This window comes from Nycticebus coucang, unplaced genomic scaffold (genome assembly GCF_027406575.1).
Source record: "Nycticebus coucang isolate mNycCou1 unplaced genomic scaffold, mNycCou1.pri scaffold_44, whole genome shotgun sequence".
In the NCBI taxonomy this organism is placed as follows: Eukaryota; Metazoa; Chordata; class Mammalia; order Primates; family Lorisidae; genus Nycticebus; species Nycticebus coucang.
Genome location: NW_026515578.1, coordinates 122,944 through 150,718, shown reverse-complemented (window position 1 = coordinate 150,718; position 27,775 = coordinate 122,944). Strand labels below are relative to the sequence as shown.

At 37.9% G+C, this 27,775-nt stretch overlaps 1 protein-coding gene across 1 annotated transcript; it reads right to left on the bottom strand.

Moving 5' to 3' along the window:
* Positions 1–1,672: 1,672 nt before the first annotated feature.
* On the bottom strand, positions 1,673–13,380 carry LOC128579299 (ankyrin repeat domain-containing protein 26-like). The gene is made up of 6 exons (XM_053581452.1): positions 12,544–13,380; positions 11,498–11,650; positions 4,127–4,197; positions 3,686–3,779; positions 2,511–2,584; positions 1,673–1,724 (listed from the first exon to the last, which is right to left on the bottom strand). Exons 1-6 carry the CDS (start codon positions 13,378–13,380, stop codon positions 1,673–1,675), a joined length of 1,281 nt encoding a protein of 426 aa, XP_053437427.1.
* Positions 13,381–27,775: the final 14,395 nt, after the last annotated feature.

Here is a 27,775-nt window from a genome sequence, read left to right as displayed (position 1 = left end):
CATCTGCATTTGATTATTGCTGCTCAGTTTACAATCACCAAGATGTGGAAACTACCCTAGTGCCCACCAACTCATGAATGGATTAACAAACTGTGGTATATGTATACTATGAAATACTACTTAGCCATAAAAAGATGCAGAATGTACATCTGGATAGTTAGAAAACATTCTTTTTAGTAAAGTATCACAAGAATGGAAAAGCAAGTATCCAATGGATTCAACAGTAATATGAAGCTGGTAGACCAACTAATACATGCCCCCACAAAACAAAAAGTCAATTTAACTCCAGTTGAGCTAAGGGGGGAGGAAAAAGGGGGAGAAGGGAAGGGGATCAGTGTGGTCCCACCTAATGGGCACATGTAAGAACATAGGGCACATCTCCCCAGAGTGAGAAACAATTATAATAGGGACTTTCCCTAACAAACTCAAAAACAAAACAAAACAAACCCCCACAAAGTTTAAGACTTCTCTATAATAAACATGCCTTTTCCCTGTTTCTTGCAGCTTTTCATTTATTTTTATTTTCTATTTTAAATTTTATTTATTTCTGTTTTAAATTTTCTTTTACTTGAGCCAGGGTCTTGCTCTGACTCAGTACAATGCCATGATCATAGCTCATTGCAACCTCTAATATGAAGGCTCATGTTACTTTCTCACTGCAGCCTCTTGAATAGCTGGGACTATAGGGAAGCATCACCACACCCACACCTGGATAATTATTTTTTCTTTCTTTCTTTCCTTTTCCTTCCTTACTCCCTCTCTCCCTCCCTTCCTTCCTCAATTAAAAAAGAGGGTCATCAAGGCCATATCTTTCAGTCTTAGTTAGCTTTACCTCTCAGCACCACCTGCACGTCCTTCCTTCCTTCCTTCTCTCCTTCCTTCCTTCCCTCCCTCCCTCCTTCCTTCCTTCCTCCTTACTTCCTTTCTTCTTTCCTTCCTTCCTTCCCTCCCTCCTTTCTTCCTATGTCTCTCTCTCCTCTCTCTCTCTTTTTTCTTTTCTTTTTTTCATTTTCTCTCTTTCCCTTCCCTCCCTCCCTTCCTTCCTTCCATCCTTCCTACCTTTCTTTCTTCATTTCTTTCTTCTCTTTCTTTCTTCTCTCTCTTTCTTTCTTTTTGTTCTCACATTACCTAGGCTTGTCTACAGCTCCTGGTTTCAAGCCTTCTACAGTGCTTAGATTACAGGCATGAATCACCTCTTACAGCTTTTCTATCATCCTGTTTCTCCCCTTGCTTTGAACTCTATTTTTTTTTTTTTTGAGACTAGGTATAACTTTGTCACCCAAGATCAAGTACAGTGCTACCATCACAGCTTGATGAAGTCTCTAATTCCTGGGCTCAAGTGATTCACCTGACTGGGCCTCCAAGGAGCTAGGACTACAGTTCACCATGATGGGCTAATTGGTTTATAGTTTTTGTAGAGATAGGCCCAGGCTTCAGGTGATCTTTTTGCCTTGGCCTTTTTACTTTGGCCTCATAAAGTGCTGGGATTCCATGGCATGACTGTGTATTAATATTCCTTAATACAAGGTCTCATCCAGAGATCTATTTTTCATCACTTTTTTAAACTAAAATCTTTTACAATCCTACACTTCCAATTAAAAAAGAGGGCCATCAAGGCCATATCTTTGAGTTTTAGTTTGCTTTACCTCTCAGCACTACCTGCAGGCACTGACTAGGCCCTTCCCTGTGCTCCTGGATGAGCATCTATCCTGAAATCTCCAAACCTGAAATCCAAAATGCTTCAAAATGTTATTCATCTTACATATAAAGATGACAGCACAAGTGGAAAATTACACATCTGAATTCATGTGACAGGTTTCATTGAAAACACACATCTTTGTTTCATGCAAAATTTAGTACTTAAAAATATTATATCAAGTTACATTCGGGCTTTGTGCATAAGTTGTTCATGACGCATTAATGAATATTGTGTTTAGACTTGGATCCCATCCTCAAGATATTTTATTGTGTATATATAAAAATTCTAAAATCTGAAATACTTCTGGGCATTTGGGGTGCAGAATGTACAGCCTGTACTAGTAGAGAAAAAAAGTTCCTTTTAAGTATGATAGAAAGTAAGAGATTGACTTACTGAACTTGCAGATGACACGTACTTCTCAATGCAGTCCAGTGCCTTTCCAAAGTTTACTTTCATTTTTGAATTTTCTTTTTCAAGGCTAAAATACATATTATAAAATAATTCTTATCACAGATAAATTTTTAAAATGCCATAAAGCTTGTGAACAAATATCTAAAGGCATAATTAGAGAATTTCTCAAAGATTAACAAAGCAGATGATTTGGCAAAGGTATTTTTCTAGGTGTATTTTTGGAAAATGTATAAAATTTTGAAAAAATATACAAAGGCATGCATTTCAAAATAGCTTAAAGTTGAAACTTTCCTTGGCTTCACACAAACATACTTATTATCTGAACAGATACAATCTCATATTACACTGCTATTTGCTTTATGAATACTCAAGTTATTTTGTGTGCTGCTTTTAACTGTACCTTTGCATGCGGTCTTCCATCATCCTTTTACATTTTATAGTCTCTGCTAACTGATCTTCCAGAGATTTCTGCACCTAAAACAAAAGATTAAAAATAATTTACACTTGGAAAAACAAAATGTCCACCAATGGATTAATGGATAAATGAAATGTGGTATACATAAAAATATTATTCTTGGGCTATGACAATGTTTTTATTAAAATCTTACTACCCAAATCATTAATTTTAGGAATTAAGTCAATTTCTTTTGTAAAGTCAAGGGGACAGGCACTACTTGCAATAAGTACTATCACTATGAAGGGGATAGATATTTTTATCAGAGACGTTTTTCATATTGTCTACCATATTCTTATACGCAGGTTGTCCCTGATTTGGGATCCTCCAACTTCCTATTGTTTGACTCCATAATGATGTGAAGCCCTTGCAAGTTTGACATAATGATGATGGCCACCTTAATTTTTTTGACTTTAAAATGAAACACCCCAATTTCAATGTATGTTGAATTTTGATTCATGATCCTTCCCAGGCTAGCAATATGTGGTATGAGTTACATACAATGCTTTATTATAGACAGACTTATACTAGATTATTATTATTTTTTTTTTTTGGCCGGGGCTGGGTTTGAACCCACCACCTCAGGCATATGGGACCGGCGCCTTACTCCTTGAGCCACAGGCGCCGCCCAACTAGATTATTTTTTCAACTGAAGGCTAATGTAAGTGCTCTGAACATGTTCCAGGTAGGCTAGGCTAAGTGAGGATGGGTTTATTGGGATATAACCCCATTGAAAGTCAGTAAGCATCTGTACTACAGGTTGAGCATCTTAATATTAGAACCTAAAATCCAAAATGCCCCCAAATCCTAATCACTTTTACGGTCAAAATGACATTCCAAATGGAAAATTTGACATCTGACTTCATGTGCCATGTTGCAGTGAAAACATCTTTGCTTCATGCACAAAATTATAAAACATTACATAAAATTATCTTCAGGGTGTGTGAATATGGTGTATATATTACAAATAAATTTGGGTTTAGACTTGAATTCCCTTCCCAAGATATTTCAATATGCATGTACAAATATTCCACAATCCAAAACATTTCTAGTCCAAAGCATTTTGAGTAAGATACACTCGGCCTCTTCTGCCACAGAACTAAAATAAGAGATTAACTTACGAAACTTGCACTTGACAAGTCTTTCTCATACTGGTTGAGTTTTTCGGCTTGGTCTTTGACAGTAAGTTTTAATTTGGAATTTGCCATTTTGATCCTAAAATATAATTTTTAAAATAATTAATGTCAGATAATTTTTTTAAATATCATGCAATTTTTGAACAAACACTTGAAGGTATGTTTATGTGAATCCTTAGATATTTGAAAAGTAGATGATTAAGCAACTATATCATTTTTCTAGCAATGTCCATGCATAATGTGCAAAATTTAGAAACAAAGTAAAAAAAAATATGCATTTCAAAATAGCTTAAAGCTGAAAATTTTCCTAAGATTCACACAGATATAGTTACTATTACAACTAGCACTAGTCTCAAACTGTAACACTTATTTTCTTTATAATACTCAAGTCTTTTTATTTTTCTTTTTTGCTGCTTGAAAGCATACTTTTTCCATTGGTCTAGCATCTTCTTGGCACGGTGTCCTTCCTCTTCGAGTTGATCCTCTACTTCTTGAAACTAAAACAAAGATTAGAAAAATGTTTACACTTGGAAATGACCCACATTTCCCTCACTGGATGGACAGCTAAAAAATGTAGCATATAGAAAACAAGGTTTTTAGACTAACACACTATTTGCATTAAAAATAATAATGATCTAGTACAAATCTGCTCATCACCTGAAGAGATTTTTTAGCTAAATTTCATTGGAACCCTGACACACCCCTTCATTCTGCATATTATTTATAGATACTTTTCTGCCATCACTGCACAGTGGAGCTGTTGCAACAGGAATCTTCTGGATCATAAAACCTAAAATATACTATTTGGCCCTTCACAGAGAAGGTTATCTACTTCTGTTATAGGATGAAAACACAACATTATTCTTGGTTTTACAAATTATATTGTATTATTATTAATTTTACAAATTATATTGTATTACATAAATACTATTAAATACTCAATAAATACACTATTCTTAATTTTACAAACTATATTGTATGAGATAAATACTCAAATTTATAAAATTGATAAAATGGGGAAAGAGAAGATTACATTATGATAAGCATGTATATTTTGTATTCTAAGATCACAACATCAACTTTTATTATTTTATTTTATTCACATTTAATTTTATTGTAACAAGGCAACTTATATACTTTCAGCATCTAACACTCACCATCATCTTTTCTTTTAGGAAAAGGAAAAAGACTTTTAAAAATAAATGGGAAGAAAAGTACAACAGAGAATGTCAACCCCAAAGTTAAGTCGCAAGGCTTAAGTTTTCACTAGGAGAGAATTTAATCTAAATGTGTCGCCTTAAACTGTGAGGATGACTATTAAACTTTGCAATTAAACATGACAAAGGAGAGGCCATGATGTTAAAATTACCACTTAACCTACCCAGTCACGTCAAAGCTATGTTTTACTAACCATCGTGACCAGATGTTTATTTTATTTTTTTTCTTTTTGTGAACATGAGCAAGTAGACAGGCACAAGTTGGTAAATGCTAACTATCCATATTCATAGACACATTGTAGTCTCTGAGCCAATTTACAGGGAAAATAGAGAAAAGGCTAGAACTTTGTGCACTGCTACACGGGGGACAGCACCCTTCAGCTTCCCACAGAGCAAGGGGACCAGGTTTTCCTTTTTCTCTCACATCTCAGTTGTGTGTATGCTTCAGATGACAACCAGATGTCTCATGGAATAGTTCGAGAGGTGGACCTTTACAGAGGCCAAAAGATCTGGGTTTGAGTACTGGCTCCACCAGTACTAGCTGTATGACCTTTAGCAAATTAGCAACTTGGTTTCTTGATCTACAACATGGACAGAATAGCACTGATTTCCTCATGTGGATGTTGGGAAGACTGAACTGGGGAATACACATAATGCACTTAGAAAAACGTGAGGCACATGGTGAGTGGCATATAATATTTACTATTAACATCTTGTTGTATTTTATGTTCTAATTTTATAGTTTAGGCAGGTGACATGCCAATGAAAATGGTCCCCGACAGCTGCACTCAACTATCTCCACACTACTGAAATGGGCAATAAATGCATAGCATGATGCCCACAACAGTCCCAAATTCTGTAGATAACAGTCACCAACTCCAGTAGCCAGCAGTGTTTTTGTCCACTCATAAGAATTCATGGCTTACTTGTCTCCATAGCAATCAGTGGGATGGATGACCATGCACTGCAGTGCACAGAGCATCTTCTGGAGTGAGTTGTATGGAACTTACATGACCCCAGGCAATAGCCTCAACCTGAAAACACTGTACTCCATTGATAAATCAAGGTGCCTTGATCACTTCATTCCCAGCAACTGGATATGATGGGCTGCACTAGCAAGCACTCTGATGATCAAGTTAAGGTCATGTGCTGTGGTAGATCAGAAAGGCCAGAGCTTTTCAGTTGGAAAGGCAATTATCAATCTACAAGTCCCAATTCTGACTTTGTAATGAAGGAGTACTAATTTAATTTTTTTTTCTATAGTGAGAATGATATGAATATATTTTTTTTCCTGCTGGTTGCATCTACATTCACTTATTTATTTGGTTGAACACTTTCCTTGGAAATTAAATTAGTATTATCAGGAAAGAAGCAGACTGGTTTGGCCCTAACTCATTAAAACAAACAAAGAAAAAAACAAAAAACAGAAAAATATTTTCTTGCTACTGTTGAAACAGCAAAGAACAATAAGAAAGAACTACAGGAAATATTTCAAACTTTATCAATATTAAATAAGATTACATGAGGAGATAAGCAAAGACATAGAGTACTTTCCAGATGTATATCTTTGAAGGAGATAAGGAAATCAAAATATAATTCCTTGGTATAGAGAATATTTTCAATGAAAAGGCCATTTTTGATTAGAATGCACTAGTCTCTCCTCTATAAAACCTGAATAACTTGATTTAGAATCAGAAAAGGGGCTGCTGGAGTCCTTATCACATAGGCCTGGCCCTAATGTCCTTTGAAGCACTGAGACCTGTCTCTCAGGTTAAACTGCAACTCAGTCTGTTTCCCTCCATCTACCCATCATCCCTCGCAACCACTTGCTACACATATATTTTACAGTTTATCTCCCCCCTCCCTTCTAAAAGGCATCTTTAAAAGCCACTGACTATCACTGAAACATTGGGCAATCATTCATACCCCCCATGTGCATGGTATTTGGAAATAAACCTTTCTCTTATTAATCTACTCTAACTGTGAGTTGATCTTTTCAGCACATCAACCTAGGGGAAAAGGGCAAGTTTCCCTGAGACTCCCCTTCACCTTCTTTCCATATAATTTCCTTAATTCCCCAATTACAAACTTCATTGGGAAGATATTGCAATGGATAAATCACAGCTAGACATATTTACAAAATACTTTTCACTAAATTCTGTTAAATACCATCTATTAATTATAAAATAACTTGGGAAAAGTTACTGAAATATATATCCCAAATAGAGAAAATTAGTAACAATAGCAAGAAAGAGTTTTTTTCTGTTTTTTTAATAAAAAAGTTCCAATTTTATATTTTATTGCTTAAAATATATTTAGAATAAAATTTTATTATATCAATTATCAGTATAGTATAAAGTATTTAATTATATACTAACAAATGTTAATCTAAAACATTTTCAATTTATATAAGGATAACTTATAGGCGTATCAACTTTTGCTATTAAATCATAGCTGTGTACATTAATGCAATTATAGGGTACAATGTGCTCGTTTTATATACAACTTAGATATTATTCTCACCTTAAGCAAATTTATAATTGAACAAGATGACTCTTCATGAAAAAATAAAAGCCCTCAGAATGGGAGAAAATATTTGCAGGTTATACCTCCGATAAAGGTTTAATAACCAGAATCCACAGAGAACTCAAACGTATTAGCAAGAAAAGAACAAGTGATCCAATCACAGGGTGGGCAAAGAACTTGAAGAGAAACTTCTCTAAAGAAGACAGACACACGGAATACAGACACATGAAGAAAAGCTCATCATTCTTAATCATCAGAGAAATGCCAATCAAAACTACTTTGAGATATCACCTAACCTGAGTAAGAGTAGCCCACATAACAAAATCCCCAAACCAGAGATCTTCGCATGGATGTGGAGAAAAGAGCACAATTCTACACTGCTGGTGGGAATGCACACTAATATGTTCCCTTTGGAAGGATGTTTGGAGAATACTTAGAGATCTAAAAATAGACCTGCCATTCGATCCTATAATTCCTTTACTAGGTATATACCCAGAAGACCAAAAATGACAATATAACAAAAACATCTGTACCAGGATGTTTATTGCAGCCCAATTCATAATTGCTAAGTCATGGAAGAAGCCCAAGTGCCCATCAACCCACGAATGGACTAGCAAATTGTGGTACATGTATACCATGGAATATTATGCAGCCTTATAGAAAGATGGAGACTTTACCTCTTTCATGTTTACATGGATGGAGCTGGAACATATTCTTCTTAGCAAAGTATCTCAAGAATGGAAGAAAAAGTATCCAATGTACTCATCCCTACTATAAAGCTAATTTATAGCTTTCATATGAAGGCTATAACCTAACTATAGCTCAAGAATATGGGGAAAGGACCAAGGGAAGGGAAGGGAGAGGGGAGGTTATGGTGGACGGAGGGTAAGGGCTGGGGCCACATCACGGTGCATCTTAGAATGGGTACAGGAGAAACTTACTAAAGGTAGAATACAAATGTCTACATACAATAAGCATGAAAATGCGATGAAGGCTATGTTGAACAGTTTGATGAGAATATTTCAGATTGTATATGAAACCAGCACATTGTACCCCTTGATTGCACAAATGTACACAGCTATGATTTAATAATAAAAAAATTAAAAAAAGCAATGCAAAATGAAGGACTAACTTATTCTGCACAGATTAGATAACAAGTACTAAAGAATAAAGTCAACGAAAGTCAGAACACTCAGAGAAAGTTTCATGAAGAAAGAAAAATTGTGCTCAGGTCTGAATGAGGTTAGATGATCAGAAGCTAAAAAAGCGGGAAGCACAGCATGAGCAAGGCAGAGAGATGGTCAAATCTGCTAACTAACTGAGGATGATAGTCAATGGCAGGGAAATAAAAACACGTCCGCTTGATATCATTTAAATTAATGTTCATGGGACTATGATGCATTGGTGGCAAAAAGTAGAAACAAACCTAAAGGTCCAGCAAGTGAAGAATCGATCACCAGTAGGACCACACAATAGAACAGTACCAGACCATGAAAAGAAATGAAGTATTGATCCAAACTACAACATGGATTCATCCTGAAAACACGCTTTGTGAAAGAATCCAGTCACAAAGGACTAAGTAGTATATGGCTCCATTTATAAGAACTGTCTACAAAACAGCATGGTACTGGCACAAAAATAAAGATGTAGATCTATGAAATTGGATAGAGAGTTTAGAGATGAACCTAGCCACATATCGCCATTTAATCTTTGAAAAGCCTACAAAGAGCATGCAATGAGGAAAAAGATCCTTATTTAACAAATGGTGCTGGAAGAACTGGTTATCCACATGTAGAAGACTGAAACTGGACCTGCACCTCTCACCATTGACAAAAAATTGATTCTTCGTAGATGAAAGATTTAATTATAAGACACAAAACAATAAAAATTCTAGGAAAGAGTGGGGGAAAACACTTGAATACATTGGCCTGGGAAAAAACTTTGTGAGACAGACCCTCTTAGCAATTACAGCAACACCAAAAATCAATACCTGGGACTTGATCGAGCTTAAAAGCTTTTGCACACCTAAGGCTATCGCAAATGAAACCAACAGCCAGCCTTCAAATGGGAGAAAGTTTTTGCAGGTTATGAATCTGACAAAGGCCTGATAACTAGAACGTACACAGAACTCAAATTGAACCATTAGAAAGTATAAACAACCCTCTCTATAAGTGGGCAAGAGATTTGAACAGAAACTTCTCTGAGGATGACAGACGAATGTCCATCAAACACTTGAAAAAATGCTCATTGTCTTTTAATCACCAGTGAAATGCAAATCAAAACCACTCTAAGATATCACCTAACCCCAGCAATCCCAGAACTACAGATGCTATTGTGGATATGGAGAGAAGGGATGCTTCTACCATGCTGGTGGGATTGCAAAATAATACAGCCTTTTTGGAGAGAAGTATGGAGGATCCTCAAAAATCTAAAAGTAGACCTACCATTTTGACGCTGCAATCCCATTACTAGGTATCTATCAAGAATAACAAAAATCATTTTACCACAAAGACATTTGCGCTAGAGTGTTTACTGTGACTCAATTCATAATTGCCCAGTCATGGGAGCAACCTAAGTGTCCATCAACCTATGAATGGATCAACAAACTGTGGTATATGTATACCATGGGATATTATTCAGCCATTAAAAAGATGGAGACTTTATATCTTTTACATTTACCTGGATGGAATTGAAATACATTCTTTTTAGTAAAGTACCATAAGAATAGAAAAATAAATATCCAATATGAAATCCATACGTCCATACCTATATGAAATCAATATATAAACAATTACATGCTCATAAGAACAATAAAACACTCTTATAGTCCAGTTTGTGGGTAGAGTGAAGCGGGGTGGGGAACGTTTGGCAGAGTGAGGGAGGGCACGAGGCAAGATCTCACCTATTGTGCACATTGTGAGGATGTATAATATGTCCCTTGGAAAAAAATAAAATAAAATTTGATTGATAAAGTCTCCCTCCCCCCCCACACCGCCACCCCGCCACCCCAAAAATGAACTGTCTAGATAAGCAAATCTATGGAGATAAAGGTAGATGGTGGTTGCCCAGGCCTGGGGAAAGTGGAGGGATAAGATTAGGATGGAGGTTATGGTTATAAGATGTGGGGTTTCTTTTCACATTGATGCAAATGTTCTGAAATTGATTGTGATGATGGTTCCACAACCCTGTGAATATACTAAGAGACATTAAGTGGTGAACTGCATGGTATGTGAATGAGACCTCAATACATTTGCTTTTAAAAATCCAATGGCAGGATCTGGATAATTTTCTTAATTCTTTATTTTGGATGTACCTCCTATCCAAGACCTGAATATTTCTGTGCTTTTACAATATAATTAAAGTGAAATGGAAATGAAGGCAATTAACTTTGCAAAGAGTTTATAAATTAACCTAAAACATTTTCATTTTATTTATTTATTTATTATTTTTTTTTTAGAGACAGAGTCTCACTTTATGGCCCTCTGTAGAGTGCCGTGGCCTCACACAGCTCACAGCAACCTCCAACTTCTGGACTTAAGCGATTCTCTTGCCTCAGCCTCCCGAGCAGCATTTTCATTTTAGACAAGAATATAAAGGCCTTTCTCTATGAGTTAACCTGAAATCCGTGAAATAAGTATACACAGATTTTGTATCCATTCACAAAATTGAAGATATGTTCTGGAACATTTCATTAGACATTACCCTGATTTAATCTGGCTTGCCTCACAATGGCAATAGAGAAATCACTGAAAACTACTGCTTAACAGGAAAAATGTCTCACAACTTCTGTGAAAAATGATGCATAATCCTCGACTTTCCTAAGGGCATATATTATAAGAAAATATGGTATATTTCTAAGTAATTTTAAGGAAAAGTGGAAGAATGAAAGTCAGAATTTAAGAAATAAGTACATGATAAAGATAATAAAATTGTACAAAACTACTCATAATGAAAATATAAAAAGAAAACTGTCACCTGCAGCTAGTATTCTAAAACACTTTATGTTATTGGATCAGCTCTAGATTAACTGGTGGCATGTTAATTTCGTACATACTTGGTTTGTCATCTGACTTATTTTTCTCATTGAATGTTGGGTCTCATCTTCTAAATGAATGTGACAACGTGATGTAGTTTCTAGTAACGTCTCCGATCTGGATAGTTTTTGCATGGTATCACACAGTTCTTGGCGAAGTTGTCTCAAAACTGCCTGGTAAGATATTTTTGTTGCAGATATTATAAACACTTTATTATTAGGATGTGTTAATAATATTTAACTTTAACATATATACCTTGAAGATTATCATCACATACATTGCATTGACTCACCTTCTTTTCCTCCTGTGTACACATTCCTGTTGACCACTAAATTTGGCTAAGGACACTAAGGAAAGTGCTACCTCCCCGCCAAGTCAGTATTCTACTGCTCAGACAACAGATTCAGTCCTCTATTCATTCCTCCCCTCATGAATGTGAAATGCATAAGGACCAACTGAAGGCTTAAAAGGAATGTGAAATGCATAACAAAAGATTCATATGCATGTGGATGGGATAGTGGTGGCAAATTCTACCCTGTAAAATGGTTTCTTTCTTTTTCATTAGAAGCTCAGATCAGCCTCAAAGTTTCTCACAAATTCAATCCTCTGCTCAAACTCTCCCAATAATCCCTATTTTAGAATAAAAGTAAAATTCCAATGGCTCCTGCAGGCCCTAAGTAAACTGGCCTCCACCTCCCTCCCTAATCACAACTCCTGCAACTCCTACCCCTACTCAGCTTCCTACTCACTTTTTTCTGCTTCGGCTCTGTCTTAAAATGAGGCAACATAAAGACACTAAAATTATGATTTCAGCATTTTTACTCTATGTCTATTAACAATTTATAACTTAAACTCTTAAAATGTTGTGACACACTGTCTTTACTCAAAGTAAAACATCTCTCAGTACTAACTTTTATTTGTGGAAACAAGGTATGTTTCTAGGCTGATATCACAAATATAGATCTAGATATTCTCACATTCAACCAGATACGATGCTTAGTCACTACAAATACCACTTCACTTTTCTTTTTGGAAGTTTGAAAAATGTTTATTTCTTGATACTTACTTCTCTTTTCACTTTCTCTTTTTTATATTGGTACTGCCTTTCTTTTAAGTGATTGCATTCATCAAGCAACTTCTTGTTTTTCTCTTCCAAAAGCAGACTGTACTTTTCATGCCCTACTTCAAGAGCCTTCACCACTGCAGCACATGGGCTGTCTCTGGTGTGTTTTGCCTTCTCTTTATCTGCAGAATCCTTGTGAACATCATCCAGCTGTTGTTGAAGTGACATAGTTTTACACTGCAGTCCGGACAGTCTCTGCTCTAAAGACTCCTGCTTTACAATGTACATACTCACTGTTCTTTGTTCACTTTGATACTTAAGTTGAATGTTCTGTTTTTCAAACTGTGCTTCCATCAGGTCTCTCTGTGCACCTTCTAGAGCAAAAGTCTTCTCTCGAAGAGCATCTTTCATGTGACAAAACTCAGCTTGCAGGCAACTGAATTTCTCTTCTGCATCACAAAGTTGTTGGAAAAGGGTTTCGGCACGAGAGTTCATATATTCCAGTGTACCAGACCATTCTTCTTTTGTTCTCTGGACAATGAAGGCAAGGTCTCTTTGGGAGACCTGACTTTGGTGACGCTCATGGTTAGCATCTGCCAGTCTGAGACGGTGGGATTCAAGTTCTGCTTCTAGTTTTTCCTGGTTTTCTTTCGCTTCCTTCAGTTTGGCTTGTAGCACTTTATTCTCGTCTCGTAGTATGTTGAGCTGGCCACTATACTGGGCTGTTACTTTCATTAACCTTTCTTCACTGAGCTTTACAGCATTTTGAAGATCATCAGTCTCGTCTTTGATGATTTCCAAGTCCCGCAAGTGTTTCTTGTCTATCTCCTCATTGTTCATTTTCATTCTTTCTACTATCAATTTTAGTCTGACAATTTCTTTGTTCAGGAGATCTCTTTCATGTTCACGCCTTTGACAATTCTAAGTAAAAGAAAGGAAACTTTTAGCTATCACTCAATAAAATAATATATCACGATTTCCCCAGAAAGTAAATAATAACATGCACACTTATGAAACGAAAGTGTTGTAAAAAGCAGCTAACTGGGCAAAGAAGCTGGATCCAAACCTCAAACCTTATAGAGCATAAATTCTTGAAAGTTCAAAAATTTACATGAATGCAATGAATCTGTGAAAGCAAAAAAGAAATCAGTAAAGAATTTTTATGAATCTCCAAATTGGAAAAGGCTTTCTTTGAATGACAACAAATCCAAATGCACAAAACTCTAATAACTGTGACACACTAGAAAGTTGGGTGCACACTCTGGTGTCTAACCTACATCCCCCTCCATAGTAGGAGCCTCAGCTCTGCCTACACTAGAACAGGCAAAATTTGCCAATGTTCTTTAAGTTTTTTTCTGAGAGCATTCTATAGATATTCTACTCTTCTAACATTTTTATCCTAAGTTATAACAATTATATCTATTGATAAATGACAAATCTAGGCATTGTGCAAAGCATTTCTCTATATATCAATTAACTCAGTTACTGATCACAATTCTGAAAAGGAGAGATTAAACGTATAAGCCCCTTGTAGGATTTTCCTCAGTCTTCTGATCCTAACCCATGAGGCTCATCTACCAAATCACAGTTACCTCTCTGGAATAAATAGATAAATGCAAAATAAGCCTTGTATTTCAAAACACAAATGACAAATAAGATAAAATTTGCAGTGGTCTTCTTAGAAAATCATGAGATTACTTTAGATTACAATACATTTTGTTTCTTTCCTCTTCATAATGTTTGAAGTTGTAATAAATGTGAAATAGGGGAAAAATCACTGAACTATTTTACTAGGAACAAAACACCTAATAAGTCATCATTAAGTATATATTATGGTATATTATTTTCAAAAATTCTTTGTATTGAAATAAGGTACTACTTGGATGCCAAGATTTATAATAAACAACTTTAGCTATAAATATCATAATTAATTTTTAAGGCAAGATTTTGGTTTGTTTTATAACTAAATAATAAGCATTGAACCAAAGAGACATCACAACTAATAATGATGAAGTAAAATAATAAATGTGATGTTAACCAAAGATTAATTTACCTCCAGATTATTTCTAAGGGTCCCCAACTCCACATTTTGGGCTCTCAGTCTGTGTTCCAATTCTTCTTTTATCGCAACTTCTTTTCTATGTTGCTCTATTTCTCTTGTTAACTTTTCCTTAATTTGTTCAAATGCTACAGAATCATTTTTTCTCATCTCTTCCATTTCTTTTAGTGTGACTCTGCAGTTAATTATACTTAACTTAAAATTCATTTTGTTAGCGAAAAGTTCATTTTGAGACCTGCCTCTTCATCTATTCATTGATTATCTAATAAAATGTCTGTTTTCTTGAATATTTGTTTTTTCTAGTTCTAAGGTTTTGAATATCTCACTTCATTTTCTCCCAAAAGACATGTACACATGAAAGGTCGATGTGAAAGAACATTCTCCTAATTGGTAAGTTTCTGTTAGTTTAGTTACTCTTGAAAAGGATATTGAAAATTTTCAAATGTATAAGTTGAAAATTACTTTTTTACATAGTCATAATTACTCCCAAACTGGGACAGATCATGGAGTGTAAACTAACCAAAATTTACCATTTATAAATAAGTTTATGAATTCACTGGAGAGAAATGTTCATCCCCACAAAACAGCACAAGCATTCCTGAAAGTGACTGGCAGTGTAAGAGAACTCATTCCGATGTCTCTCACACAACACATAATTGCAGACTGCTATTTTTATATTTGCTACCCACGTGTTCTGTGTTTCTGTTTTGAGGGATAATTTCAAGATACTTGTTGATGCTGGTATATATTATAAACAATTCTGAAACTCCTTTTGGGGAAAGACAAGGTCTAATATTTAATTAAACAATGAAGAATAATATATGTTTTCAACACAAAAGTTTAAATTAATTTTATCTGTGTAGGAGAGATGTTCAACAAGCGAATCAGTAGTCACTTTCCATTTTCCTTTTCATTCCCTGCATTATGAAAACAAACTATGTAATTTCCTGAAGAAACTTCTTCTGGGTTGAAAAAGGCCAATTAAAACTCTGTTGGTTGAGTTATAAATTTGCATAAACATTCCTGAGAACCATTTCAAAATATTGATCAAAGCCATTGTCATAAGATTACTTTAACCCAAGAATTCTATATTGAAGACTATGTTAAAGGCATATAATTTGAAAATTAAGACTTGTGTATAAATGTTCATAACAATATTAATTATAATACAGATATTTAAAATTCCAAATTCAATTTGTTAAATAAATGGAGATTTCCCTAAGGTGAACTTCTAATATAGTTATTAGAATTATGATTTAAAAGAATATACATTTAATTATCAGTAATTGTAATTACAATTAAGAACTTATTTTATTATTTCCAAGAATTTTATACCGCAGAAGACTAAGATGACTTCTCTCCTATTAAATACCAGATGATATGTCAGCAATGTCAAAAATTCTCCAACATAAAAATAAATAAATATTTCAAATAAATAGTTCCAAATAAATAGTTCAAATGTTTCTTTAAAGCTAGGATTTCATACCTCAAACTGTGGAGTTTTTGCTGCCATTCACATCTTTGATGGTATAACTGTAAGTTTATTCCTTTCGTTTTAGATAGCTTCATTTTTAGAAAAATAATCATAGTTTCCAGTGCTTTGATATTATCTGTAAGTTTTTTATAATAATTTTTATTACGTTCTGCATGGCTCTTACAGGGAACAGCTGTGTTTTGTATTTCCAATTGGTTAAAAGAATCTGTATCAGGATGAAAAAAAAGAAAGAGAATACAGGAACAGTTTTTATATATAAAGGGCTTCACATTCTCACATTCACTCACTCACACATTATACATATATAACTCGGTGGGTACAGTGGCGGACATGTGATGCTGAGCTCTGCAGACTAGACAGGACCTCTGCTCTTATTTAGCTTGAAGTAAAGTGAAAAAAAAAAGACAAAACACATTAAACAGTTATTATTAAGACAGTAGAATTTAGGCAACAAAGATAAAGATCTTTGAAAAATAGAAAACAAGAGAAGGAAGCCTTGGGAACGCCCCAGATCCCTGCGTTAACAGAGTTTTCAGGAAAGCACACCTGGAGAAAAAAAAAGAAAAAGCCTGACCTACATGCTACCAGACTCCCCTAACTGTAGTTAAGGAGAGTCTGAAAAGACCAAAGCAGGCAGTGATCACAGGATAGCAACTGAAGAGGAGAAAGCAGTATAGTGAAAGAATCCTGGAGATGTGTGGAGATTCCCCTCTCAGGTATTTATCAGAGTAGTCAACTGTGCATGTGTGCTAGGAATTATTTGAGACTAAGAGAAAAATTATCTAAACAACATCAAGGTAAACCAAGCCTGGTGCTCATATAGTGCCAGGAAGTGTCCATTCTCATAATGAAGGATGGAAAAACACAGACTGCATAAGATAATCATGAAATAGGTCTTGCCTCTTGTGTAGGGTATTATCTCAAATTATAAAAGCAACAGCAGAAAGGGCCAAGCTGTTTTAAAGTAACGCAACCCTATCCCTATGTAAATCTTAGACATGGAAGAAATTAAAAATTAAAAAAACCTGTACTGATAGATGTGTAAATTGTCATGTCAGAGAGGCAGAATACACCAGATAGGAAAAAAAAAAAAAAACAAAAAAAAATTAGATATCATGAAAGAAAATATTCACAAAACTGAGATATTTGTGATCTATGATTAACCTTTGATGAAAAAATACTTCTAATTATCCAAAACTTCACAAAACCACCCAAAGGGCACTAGATGTCACTAGGTTCAACAAATACAGACATATCACAGATTTACTCACAGATTTATCCACCTAATGTATATACATATAATGTTAGAAGAAAAACAGAATTTAAATATACAATACACATATAAAATAACATTGTGGATTGTTCTCTACTTCATAATAGTACCGTTCAACAGCATGCTGTGCATGTTGTTTTATTAATAATTCACAAACTTCTGTTACTTTTTATATTTTCATCAGTGTACATCCTGTTTGTTACATATGAAAGGATTTCCTCTGCTATTCTAACAATTTTATTTTCATCTTTTAAGGCCTTAGACTGCAACATGAAGCCTTCATTGATTCCTGCTGTTTCACCAGATAAATAGGCATCTCCATCCTCAGGGCTGCCTTAGTACTCTAGTGTCATCTCTACTGCAATGTTCCTACCTAAACTGTAAGTCGTTTCTTGCCATGTCTCTAACCTTTGCCCCTATACTGTAAGCACAATATTTCAAAACTTCTGGAACAGTCTTTATCTGTTTTACTCAATAATTATTGATGCTGTAGCTGGAAGGAATATAAATAAAACTGTCAAAAATGAGTTTTCCAGTGATCATGTCTGAGTTGAAACTTAGATGAGCCAAATTAAAGGCGTAGGGGCCAGGAAAGGATGAGAGCAGGAGAGGAAGCAGAAAGCAAGAGAGAAAAAATCCTGAAAAAAACATATGTATATGTATTTGTCTACAGTAGAGGGATTGGTGAGCCAGGCATTCCAGAAGCTCAGGGATGCCAGAGAAAAATGCAGACAGGGAAGAGACAGCAGAAATCCTTCTATGAAATTTCATGTGCTTCGATATTAATATTTCAAAGAGATATTAATTATCCCATTTTCACTGAAGTAAATCACTCTAAATTCTATATGGAAGATGAATTTCAGTAAAACACAAGTGAATGGCAGAAGATGAATTACAAGGAAATATTGGAAAATAAAGGCAATGTGGGCCTGAAATAAGTGAATGTTTCTTGGAAATATTTCTTTTTTTATTAAATCATAACTGTATACATTGATATGATCATGGGGCATCATACACTCGCTTCATAAACCATTTGACACATTTTTATCACAGTGGTTAACATAGCCTTTCTGGCATTATCTCAGTTACTGTGCCAAGACATTTACATTCTACATTTACCAAGTTTCGCAAATACCCCTGTAAGATGCACCACAGGTGTGATCCCACCGATCCCCCTCCCTCTACCCACCCCCCTTCCCAATTCCCCCTATTGTTAAGTTGTAGCTGGGTTATAGCTTTCATGTGAGAGTCCCAAATTAGTTTCATAGTAGGGCTGTATACATTGGGTACATTTTCTTCCATTCTTGGGATACTTTACTAAGAAGAATATGTTCCAGCTCCATCCATGTAAACATGAAAGAGGTAAAGTCTCCATCTTTCTTTAAGGCTGCATAGTATTCCATGGTATACATATACCACAATTTATTAATCCATTCGTGGATCGATGGGCACTTGGGCTTTTTCCATGACTTAGCTATTATGAATTGGGCTGCAATAAACATTCTGGTACAAATATCTTTGTTATGTTGTGATTTTTGGTCTTCTGGGTATATGCCCAGCAGAGGAATTACAGGATTGAATGGCAGATCTATTTTTAGATCTCTGAGTGTTCTCCATATATCTTTCCAAAAGGAATGTATTAATTTGCATTCCCACCAGCAGTGCAGAAGTGTTCCCTTTTCTCCGCATCCACGCCAACATCTCTGGTCTTGAGATTTTGTGATATAGACTAGCCTCATTGGAGTTAGATGATATCTCAAAGTAGTTTTGATTTGCATTTCTCTGATGATTAAAGATGATGAGCATTTTTTCATATGTCTGAAGGCCGTGCGCCTGTCTTCTTCAGAGAAGTTTCTCTTCAAATCCCTTGCCCAGCCTGCGATGGGATCCCTTGTTTTTTTCTTGCTGATGCGTTTGAGTTCTCTGTGGATTCTGGTTATTAAACCTTTGTCAGAGATATACCCTGCAAATATCTTCTCCCATTCTGAGGGCTGTCTGCTTGCTTTGCTTACTGTGTTCTTAGCTGTGCAGAAGCTTTTTAGTTTGATCAAGTCCCAGTAGTGTATTTTTGAAGCTGCTTCAATTGCCCGGGGGGTTCTCCTCATGAAATACTCACCCAGACCAATTTCTTCAAGGGTTTTCCTTGCATTCTCCTCTAGTATTTTTATAGTTTCATGTCTTAAGTTTAAATCTTTAATCCAATGACAGTCTATCTTAGTTAATGGTGAAAGGTGTGGGTCCAATTTCAGTCTTCTGCAGGTTGCCAGCCAGTTCACCCAGCACCATTTGTTAAATAGGGAATCTTTTCCCCACTGAATGTTTTTAATTGACTTGTCAAAGATCAAATAGCAGTAAGTAGCTGGATTCATCTCTTGGTTCTCTATTCTGTTCCAGATATCTACTTCTCTGTTTTTGTGCCAATACCATGCTGTTTTGATCACTATCGATTTGTAGTAAAGTCTGAGGTCTGGTAGTGTGATTCCTCCTGTTTTGTTTTTATTTCTGAGTAATGTCTTGGCTATTCGAGGTTTTTTCTGATTCCATATAAAACTAAGTAATGTTTTTTCAAGATCTTTAAAATATTACAGTGGAGCTTTAATAGGGAGTGCGTTGAAATTATATATTGCTTTGGGTAGTATGGACATTTTGATAATGTTGATTCTTCCCAGCCATGAGCATGGTATGTTTTTCCATTTGTTAACATTTTCAGCTATTTCTTTTCTTAGAGTTTCATAGTTCTCTTTGTAGAGATCTTTCACGTCTTTTGTTAGGTAAATTCCCAAATATTTCATCTTCTTTGGGACTACTGTGAATGGGATAGAGTCCTTAACTGTTTTTTCAATTTGACTGTTGTTGGTGTATATAAAGGCTACCGATTTATGAATGTTGATTTTGTAACCTGAGACGCTGCTGTATTCCTTGATCACTTCTAGGAGTTTTGTAGTAGAGTCCCTAGTGTTTTCCAGATACACAATCATATCATCTGCAAAGAGCGAAAGTTTGATCTCTTCTGACCCTATATGGATACCCTTGATCGCCTTTTCTTCCCTAATTGCGGTGGCTAAAACTTCCATTACAATGTTGAAAAGCAATGGAGACAATGGGCAGCCTTGTCTGGTTCCTGATCTGAGTGGAAATGATTCCAATTTAACTCCATTCAATATGATATTGGCTGTGGGTTTGCTGTAGATAGCCTCTATCAGTTTAAGAAAAGTCCCTTCTAGACCAATTTTCTTGAATGTTCTGATCATGAAGGGATGCTGGATATTATCAAAAGCTTTTTCTGCATCAATTGAGAGAATCATATGGTCTTTGTTTTTTAATTTGTTTATGTGCTGAATTACATTTATAGATTTACATATATTGAACCAGCCTTGAGACCCTGGGATAAAACCAACTTGGTCATGATGTATAATTTGTTTGATGAGTTGCTGGATTCTGTTTGTTAGGATCTTGTTGAATATTTTTGCATCTATATTCATTAGTGATATTGGTCTATAATTTTCTTTTCTTGTTGGGTCTTTTCCTGGTTTGGGGATCAGGGTGATGTTTGCTTCATAGAACGTGTTGGGTAGTCTTCCTTCTTTTTCTACATTTTGGAACAGGTTGAGTAATATAGGTACTAATTCCTCTTTAAGGGTTTGGTAGAATTCTGACGTGAAACCATCTGGTCCCGGGCTTTTCTTTTTAGGGAGGTTTTGTATAGTTGATGCTATTTCTGAACTTGATGTGGGTCTGTTCAACATTTCTACTTGATTCTGGTTAAGTCTTGGAAGGTGGCGTGCTTCCAAGTATCGGTCTATTTCCTTCAGATTTTCATATTTCTGAGAATAAAGTTTCTTGTAATATTCATTAAGGATTTTTTGGATTTCTGATGAGTCTGTGGTTATTTCATCTTTGTTGTTTCTGATTGATGATATTAGGGATTTTACTCTTTTTTTCCTGATTAGGTTGGCCAGAGGTTTATCTATTTTATTGACCTTTTCAAAAAACCAGCTTTTTGATTTATTGATCTGTTGTATTATTCTTTTGTTTTCAATTTCATTTAATTCTGCTCTAATTTTGGTTATTTCTTTTCTTCTACTGGGTTTGGGGTTGGAATGTTCTTCCTTTTCCAGTTGTGTGAGATGTCCCATTAAGTTGTTAACTTCCTCTCTTTCCGTTCTCTTGAGGAAGGCTTGCAGTGCTATAAATTTCCCTCTTAGAACTGCCTTTGCGGTGTCCCAGAGGTTCTGATAGTTTGTGTCTTCATTGTCGTTTTGTTCCAAAAAATTGGCAATTTCTTTCTTAATCTCATCTCTGACCCAGCTATCATTCAGCATAAGGTTATTTAACTTCCATGTTTTTGTATGGGTATGCAGATTCCTGTTGTTACTCAATTCAAGTTTTATTCCATGATGGTCCAAGAAGATGCATGGAATAATTTCTTTTCCTTTAAATTTACTGAGGTTAGACTTGTGACCTAAAATGTGGTCAATTTTGGAGTAAGTTCCTTGGGCTGATGAGAAGTATGTGTATTCAGTTTTGTTGGGATGAAATGTTCTGTAGATGTCTGCTAAATCTAAATATTGGATGGTTAGGTTTAAATCTAAGATTTCTTTGCTCAGCTTCTTTCTGGAGGATCGATCCAACACTGCCAAGGGAGTGTTGTAATCTCCGACAATTATGGAGTTGGAGGAAATCAAGTTACTCATGTCTGTTAGAGTTTCTCTTATAAATTGAGGTGCATTCTGGTTGGGTGCATAGATATCAATAATTGAGATCTCATCATATTGATTATTACCCTTAACAAATATGAAGTGACCATTCTTGTCCTTCCTTACTTTTGATGGTTTAAAGCCTACTGTATCTGCAAATAAAATTGCAACACCTGCTTTTTTCTGATTACCATTTGCCTGAAATATGGATGACCATCCTTTCACCCTGAGTCTGTATTTGTCTTTTAAGTTGAGATGTGACTCTTGTATGCAACAAATATCTGGCTTGAGTTTTTGTATCCAGTCAGCTAACATATGCCTCTTTAGAGGACAGTTTAAGCCATTCACATTGATGGAGAGTATTGATAAGTCTGGTGGAATTTTGGGTATCGAGTTTTTCAAAGGTCCAGTGGACATTTTTAATCCTTTCGCCAGTGTGGAAGTTGGAGTTTGTTCCGAAGTTTCTGAGTGAGTTTACTTTTGTGGTGTAGGATTGGGTTGGTCATTGTGGAGGATAGGTCTGAGAATATCCTGAAGAGCTGGTTTACTTATGGCAATTTTTTTCAACATATGAATGTCATTGAAGTATTTAATTTCTCCATCATAGATGAAACTCAGTTTAGCTGGACACAAGATCCTGGGTTGAAAATTTTTTTGCTTTAGGAGATTAAAAGTTGATGACCAGCCTCTTCTGGCTTGAAAAGTTTCAGCAGAGATATCTGCAGTTATTCTAATATTCTTACCTTTGTACGTTATAGTTTTCTTTCGCCGGGCTGCTTTGAGAATCTTCTTTCATGTTAACTTTAGTGAAGCTAATTATGATATGTCTGGGGGATGACTTATTGGGGTTGAATCGTGCTGGGGTTCTGAAGCTGTCTGCTATTTGAATTTCAGATTCTCTAGGCATGTCTGGAAAATTTTCTTTCATAACTATTTTAGTTTTTGTATAGGGTGAGAGTTAGGAGTCTAATTTCATTCTTCTGCATGTGTATGTCCAGTTTCTCCAGAACCACTTGTTGAAGAGACTGTCCTTTCCCCACTCAGTGCTCCTAGCATCTCTGTAAAAATCAGTTGGCATAGGTACATGGATTGCTGGATTCTTTCTTCTGTTTCATTGGTCTATGCATCTGTTTTTATGCTAGTACCACGCTGTTTTGGTTACTACATGGTGTCAGACTGTGATGCTCCAGTTTTGTTCTTTTTGCTCATGACTACTTTGGATATTTAGGGTCTTTCATGGTTTCATACAAATTTTAGGATCTTATTTCTATTTCTATGTGAAGAATGTCATTGGTATTTTGATAGGGACTGCATTGACTCTAGATTGCTTTGGGTAGTATTTCCACTTCAAGAATATTCATTCTTCTGCTCCATGAACATAGCATGTCTTTCCAAAGTTTGTGTCCTCTTCAATTTCTTTCATTGGTGTTTAGTAGTTTTCCTTTAAGAGACCTGACACTTCCTTAGTTAAATTCCTCCTAGGTATTTTACATTTTTTGTAGCTTTTGTAAATGGGAATGCCGATTTTCTTTTCCTCCTTTACAATTTGGATGCCCTTTCTCTCTTTCCTAATTGCTCTGCCTAGGACTTCCAGTACTCTGTTGACTAAGAGTGCTGAGAGTGGGCATACTTGTCTTGTGGTTTGTCATACATGACCTGGTTAAGATACTTTCCTTCTATTCCTAATTCATCGTGAAGGGATGCCAAATTTTATCAAAAGCTTTTTCTGTATCTATTGAGATTATGAGATGGTTTTTGTCCTTCCTCTTATTGATGTGAAGTACAGCATTTATTCATTTGTGTGTGTTGAACCATCCTTGCACTCCTGGGATAAATCCCACTTCATTGTTGTTATTACCTCTTTTATGTATTCTTGGATTCAGTTTGCTAGAGTTTTATTGAGGATCTTTGCATCTATGTTCACTAGGGCTACCAGGCTGTAGTAATTTTGTTGTGTCCTTATCTGGTTTTTGGTATGAGAACAGGGCCCAGGACATGATCATGTGGCTTCTTAGCTGGCCTAGGCACATGTCTGCTCTGGGTGGCCTATGGGACTACTATTCTGGCTCAGGAAACAAGCACACAGCTGCTCGGCCAACTTGAGGTCACATCTGCCAGGGGAGGCCCACAAGGCTGCTTCTTATGCTCAGGATGCAGACATATAGCTCTCTGGCTGTCCTCGAAGCTTTTCTGTGGGGAGTGGCCTGTGGGCTGTTTTCTCAAGAATACTCAGTTGGCCTGGAAACATGCCTACCAGAGGCAGGTCCAGGAAATGGGCTCCTGGCTGCTTGGCTGGTCTTGGGTGCACTTGCCAGGGGCAGCCTGTGGGACTGTTTCTAAGGCCCATACTGAGAGCTCACAGTTACTGGACAGGTGAGGTGCCTCTCCTGCTTAGTGGAGGGCACACAGTCATTTGGCAGGCTCAAGAACAGGTTCACCCTGGGCAGGACTAACTATCCCTTTGACTGTAAGTGCAGTGGTGAAGGTTGTTTTTCTGTGCAAGATCAGAGTCTCAGCTCATCTTGGACCCAAGCTCCATGCAGCTGGGGTAGTGGTGTTCAGTCGCCCACATGTGCTTGGCATAGTGAAGATAGAGCCCCAATGCTGTACAGGTTCAGTGACTATTGGCCCCCAGAGCAGGGTATGCTACAGGGAGGGCTCTGGTCTCACAAGGGTACAGTGCTACAGCAGCTTGGCTCCCAGCAGATGCACAGGGTAGGGAGTGTACACTTTAGCTCTTAATCACAGGCAAAATAGCTATGTGAATTCCTGGCAGCTCCCCACATTGGGCTGGGAGCTCATAAAGACTGCAGGGTTGTCCAGTAGTAAGGACTGCAGGTGTTTGCAGTGGCAGTGGGGCTAGTGGGTATCCTCAGCTCATCTTTTCTCCTCCATCTGGGGAAACAGTGCTGCAAAGGCTGGGTACCTCCATGCTGTCCTCCTGGACTTCACGGCACTCCAACATCTTCCCTTACACACTCCAGTCAAATTATCTTAGCAGTTTATTCATTGCCTTGGTCCTTTTTTGACACAAGGATGGCTGCAGGTGTTATCTAGCCAGCCATCTTGCTGACATTCCTCTCAGAAGCCCCCTTCCCACAAGCTCACTCACTGCCAGAAGCAATTCTTCAGAAACATCCCCTGTGATATAGCCTAGCCTCTCTGACAACTGGACACAGCTCCTACCAATCCCAGGCATCTTGGGGTGCCCTACTATGTTACCACTGCTGATGTATAAGCTGAACATCCCTTGTCCCTGGACTCCACCCAGCTGATGACAGCAGCCCCTCTCCCAGTCCTGACAACCACAATGACTCAGACACAGCCAGAGCCCCCATCAGGACCCTGTACTCCCTATAAGTGAGTCTGTTTCACTACAGGCCTAGGGACTCACTCCTGCCCAGGCTGTGGTTGTTTTCTCAGTGGCTCTGCCCTATGAAAGAGCCTCGTGTGCCAAGCCTGAGTGACAGATGACTCTGCCTGAGGCCTGCAACAATGATCCCTGAAGGGCAGGCCCTCAGGGGAGCCCACATCCCCAAGCACAGCCTCACAGGCACAACTTCTAAGTGTCCTGCAGAGTCCACAGAACAGGACAGTGAGGCCAGGGCAACCCCAAGCATGTCACCTATAGGCACAGACCACAGCCATGGCCACCCTCCAAGCCCTTTCCATGCCCAGAATGCAGGACTATGGGCTGTGGTCCTTGAGACCCAGCTAGAGGGACACAATGGCACAGCAGGAAAAACTCCAATTAGATGGGGGCAGTGGCACATCCTATAGCCAGCATGCCTGGCCTGGGTGTCAAGGTCAAACTCAGCTGTGGTGAGCAGCTGGGCTGACTCTGTCTCAGGCAGTGGCACTTCCTCTGGACACCAACCATTCCCAGGCTGAGGCTAGCACTGCAGCCTCTGTCTCTCTCTGACAGCTGTGGCATCATTTCCTTGATCCCTGCCACACCAGCCCCCCAGGCTTCCCACTTCCAGAGCTAATGCTGCCCTCGAGCTCCACACCTCCCCCCCTTCCTAGCCTGGGCTCAGCTTCTTGGGAGGCTAGAAGGCTCAGGACTTGTCCTGTGACCTGAAGGAACACCCTATGGCTACACTCGTCCCTGCTAAGTCAATCCAGGGAGATGGAACAAGGGATGAGGAGTTGGGAGACAGAAACAAAGAGAAACAGGGTCTAAAGGATGGAAGCTCCTTACAGGATAAAGTGGCCAAGTGTGTTCGAGAAGATGGGGGGCAGCTGTGAGAGCACAACTCACAAACATTTGTCTTTAGCTCAGACCTTTCTTTAGGGCTCCACAGGACATTCTCTCACAGCAGTTCTCAAAGTGGGGTCCCCAGATCAGGAGCCTGTTAGAACATGAATGTTCTCAGGCCCAGGTGGCTGGCCCCATTGGATCTGGGGACTCTGATGCCCAGGTATGTTTGAGAACCAGAGACAGGCCTCCTGTACCTCCATGTCCCACCTCAGCTGCCCTGCGGCTACACTTGCACCGGCCTTATGAGCCCTGCAGTCCCTCTTCCTGGACTGTTCCTGCCTGACCCTTTGCCCAGCAGGGCCCTGCCCCAGGAGCAGCTTCCCAGCTGCTGGGCTCCCAGACCCCTGACCTAACCTCCAACATGAGTTCCTGAAACAGCCCCATATTGTCCTCAACAAGAAACTTCTGATGCTTCCCAGCAAGGGTTACATTTCAGCAGGAGAACATTTTCTTTCTTAAGCCCAGTGGTAAAACTTAATTACTCGATTAAATAAGGGTGATCAGGAAACTGGCCACAATCCCCCTTCCTCAAAGCCTTACCTGCCCAGTGAGCCACCCATGTCCAGCCCACCTGTGTCAAGCCCCACAGAAGGACACAGTTTCCAAACAGTGTCAGGACGATGAAGTAAAAGGACGAGAACATGCCTTTGCTGACCCCACCTTGCGATTCAAATACATCACTGCATTCCAGTCCTCTCCAGTCAGGATCTGTGGGCAGAGAGCAGCTCGGCTCCATGCAGCCACATGCCCCATGTACTGCACCCCTCACGCACCCCCCGCATGCACCCCTGCACCTGTGGCCTCCCCACACACCCACAGGCCTCTACAAGATGGTGCTGCCAAAGGTCTGGGCAGCCCAGTGTCCTCCAGAAAAACTTCCAGAAGAGCCTTGTTGCTGAGCTGGGTTGTAAAAGATGAAAACACACTAGGTTTTCTGCCAGAAATGGAAAGGGCAAAAGCAAGGAGGACAGCAAAGGGAGGAAGCAGAGCTGCCCTGGTCACTGCCCATAGCTGAGTCTAAGGTTCAGCATGGGGAGTGGCCTCCTCAAAGCCCCATGACAGAAGCAGGGCCTGTGACCCTCCAGCTCGGGCCACCTGCGCCTAGAAGCCCCGCCTTCACAGCCTGACTAAATGCCATCCTTGCCTCATCCGCAAACCCATGTCTCTTTTGTTTTCGGAGACGTACAAGAGAATAAAATCACAAATGAAACTTAACATTCTGCTGCATTCCTATGGCCCTACAGGTGACTTCAGTCATACATCGAGTCAGACACTTCTCCCCCTCCCCACTTTCAACTTGGTTTTGTTTCCATGGTTATGTAATATTTGTGCATATTCATGGGGCACATGTGACATTTTGGTGCATGTATGTGTAATGATCAAATCAGGGCACTTAGGGTACCCATTACCTGGAACATTATCACTTCTTTACATTCCCAGTAACATGTGG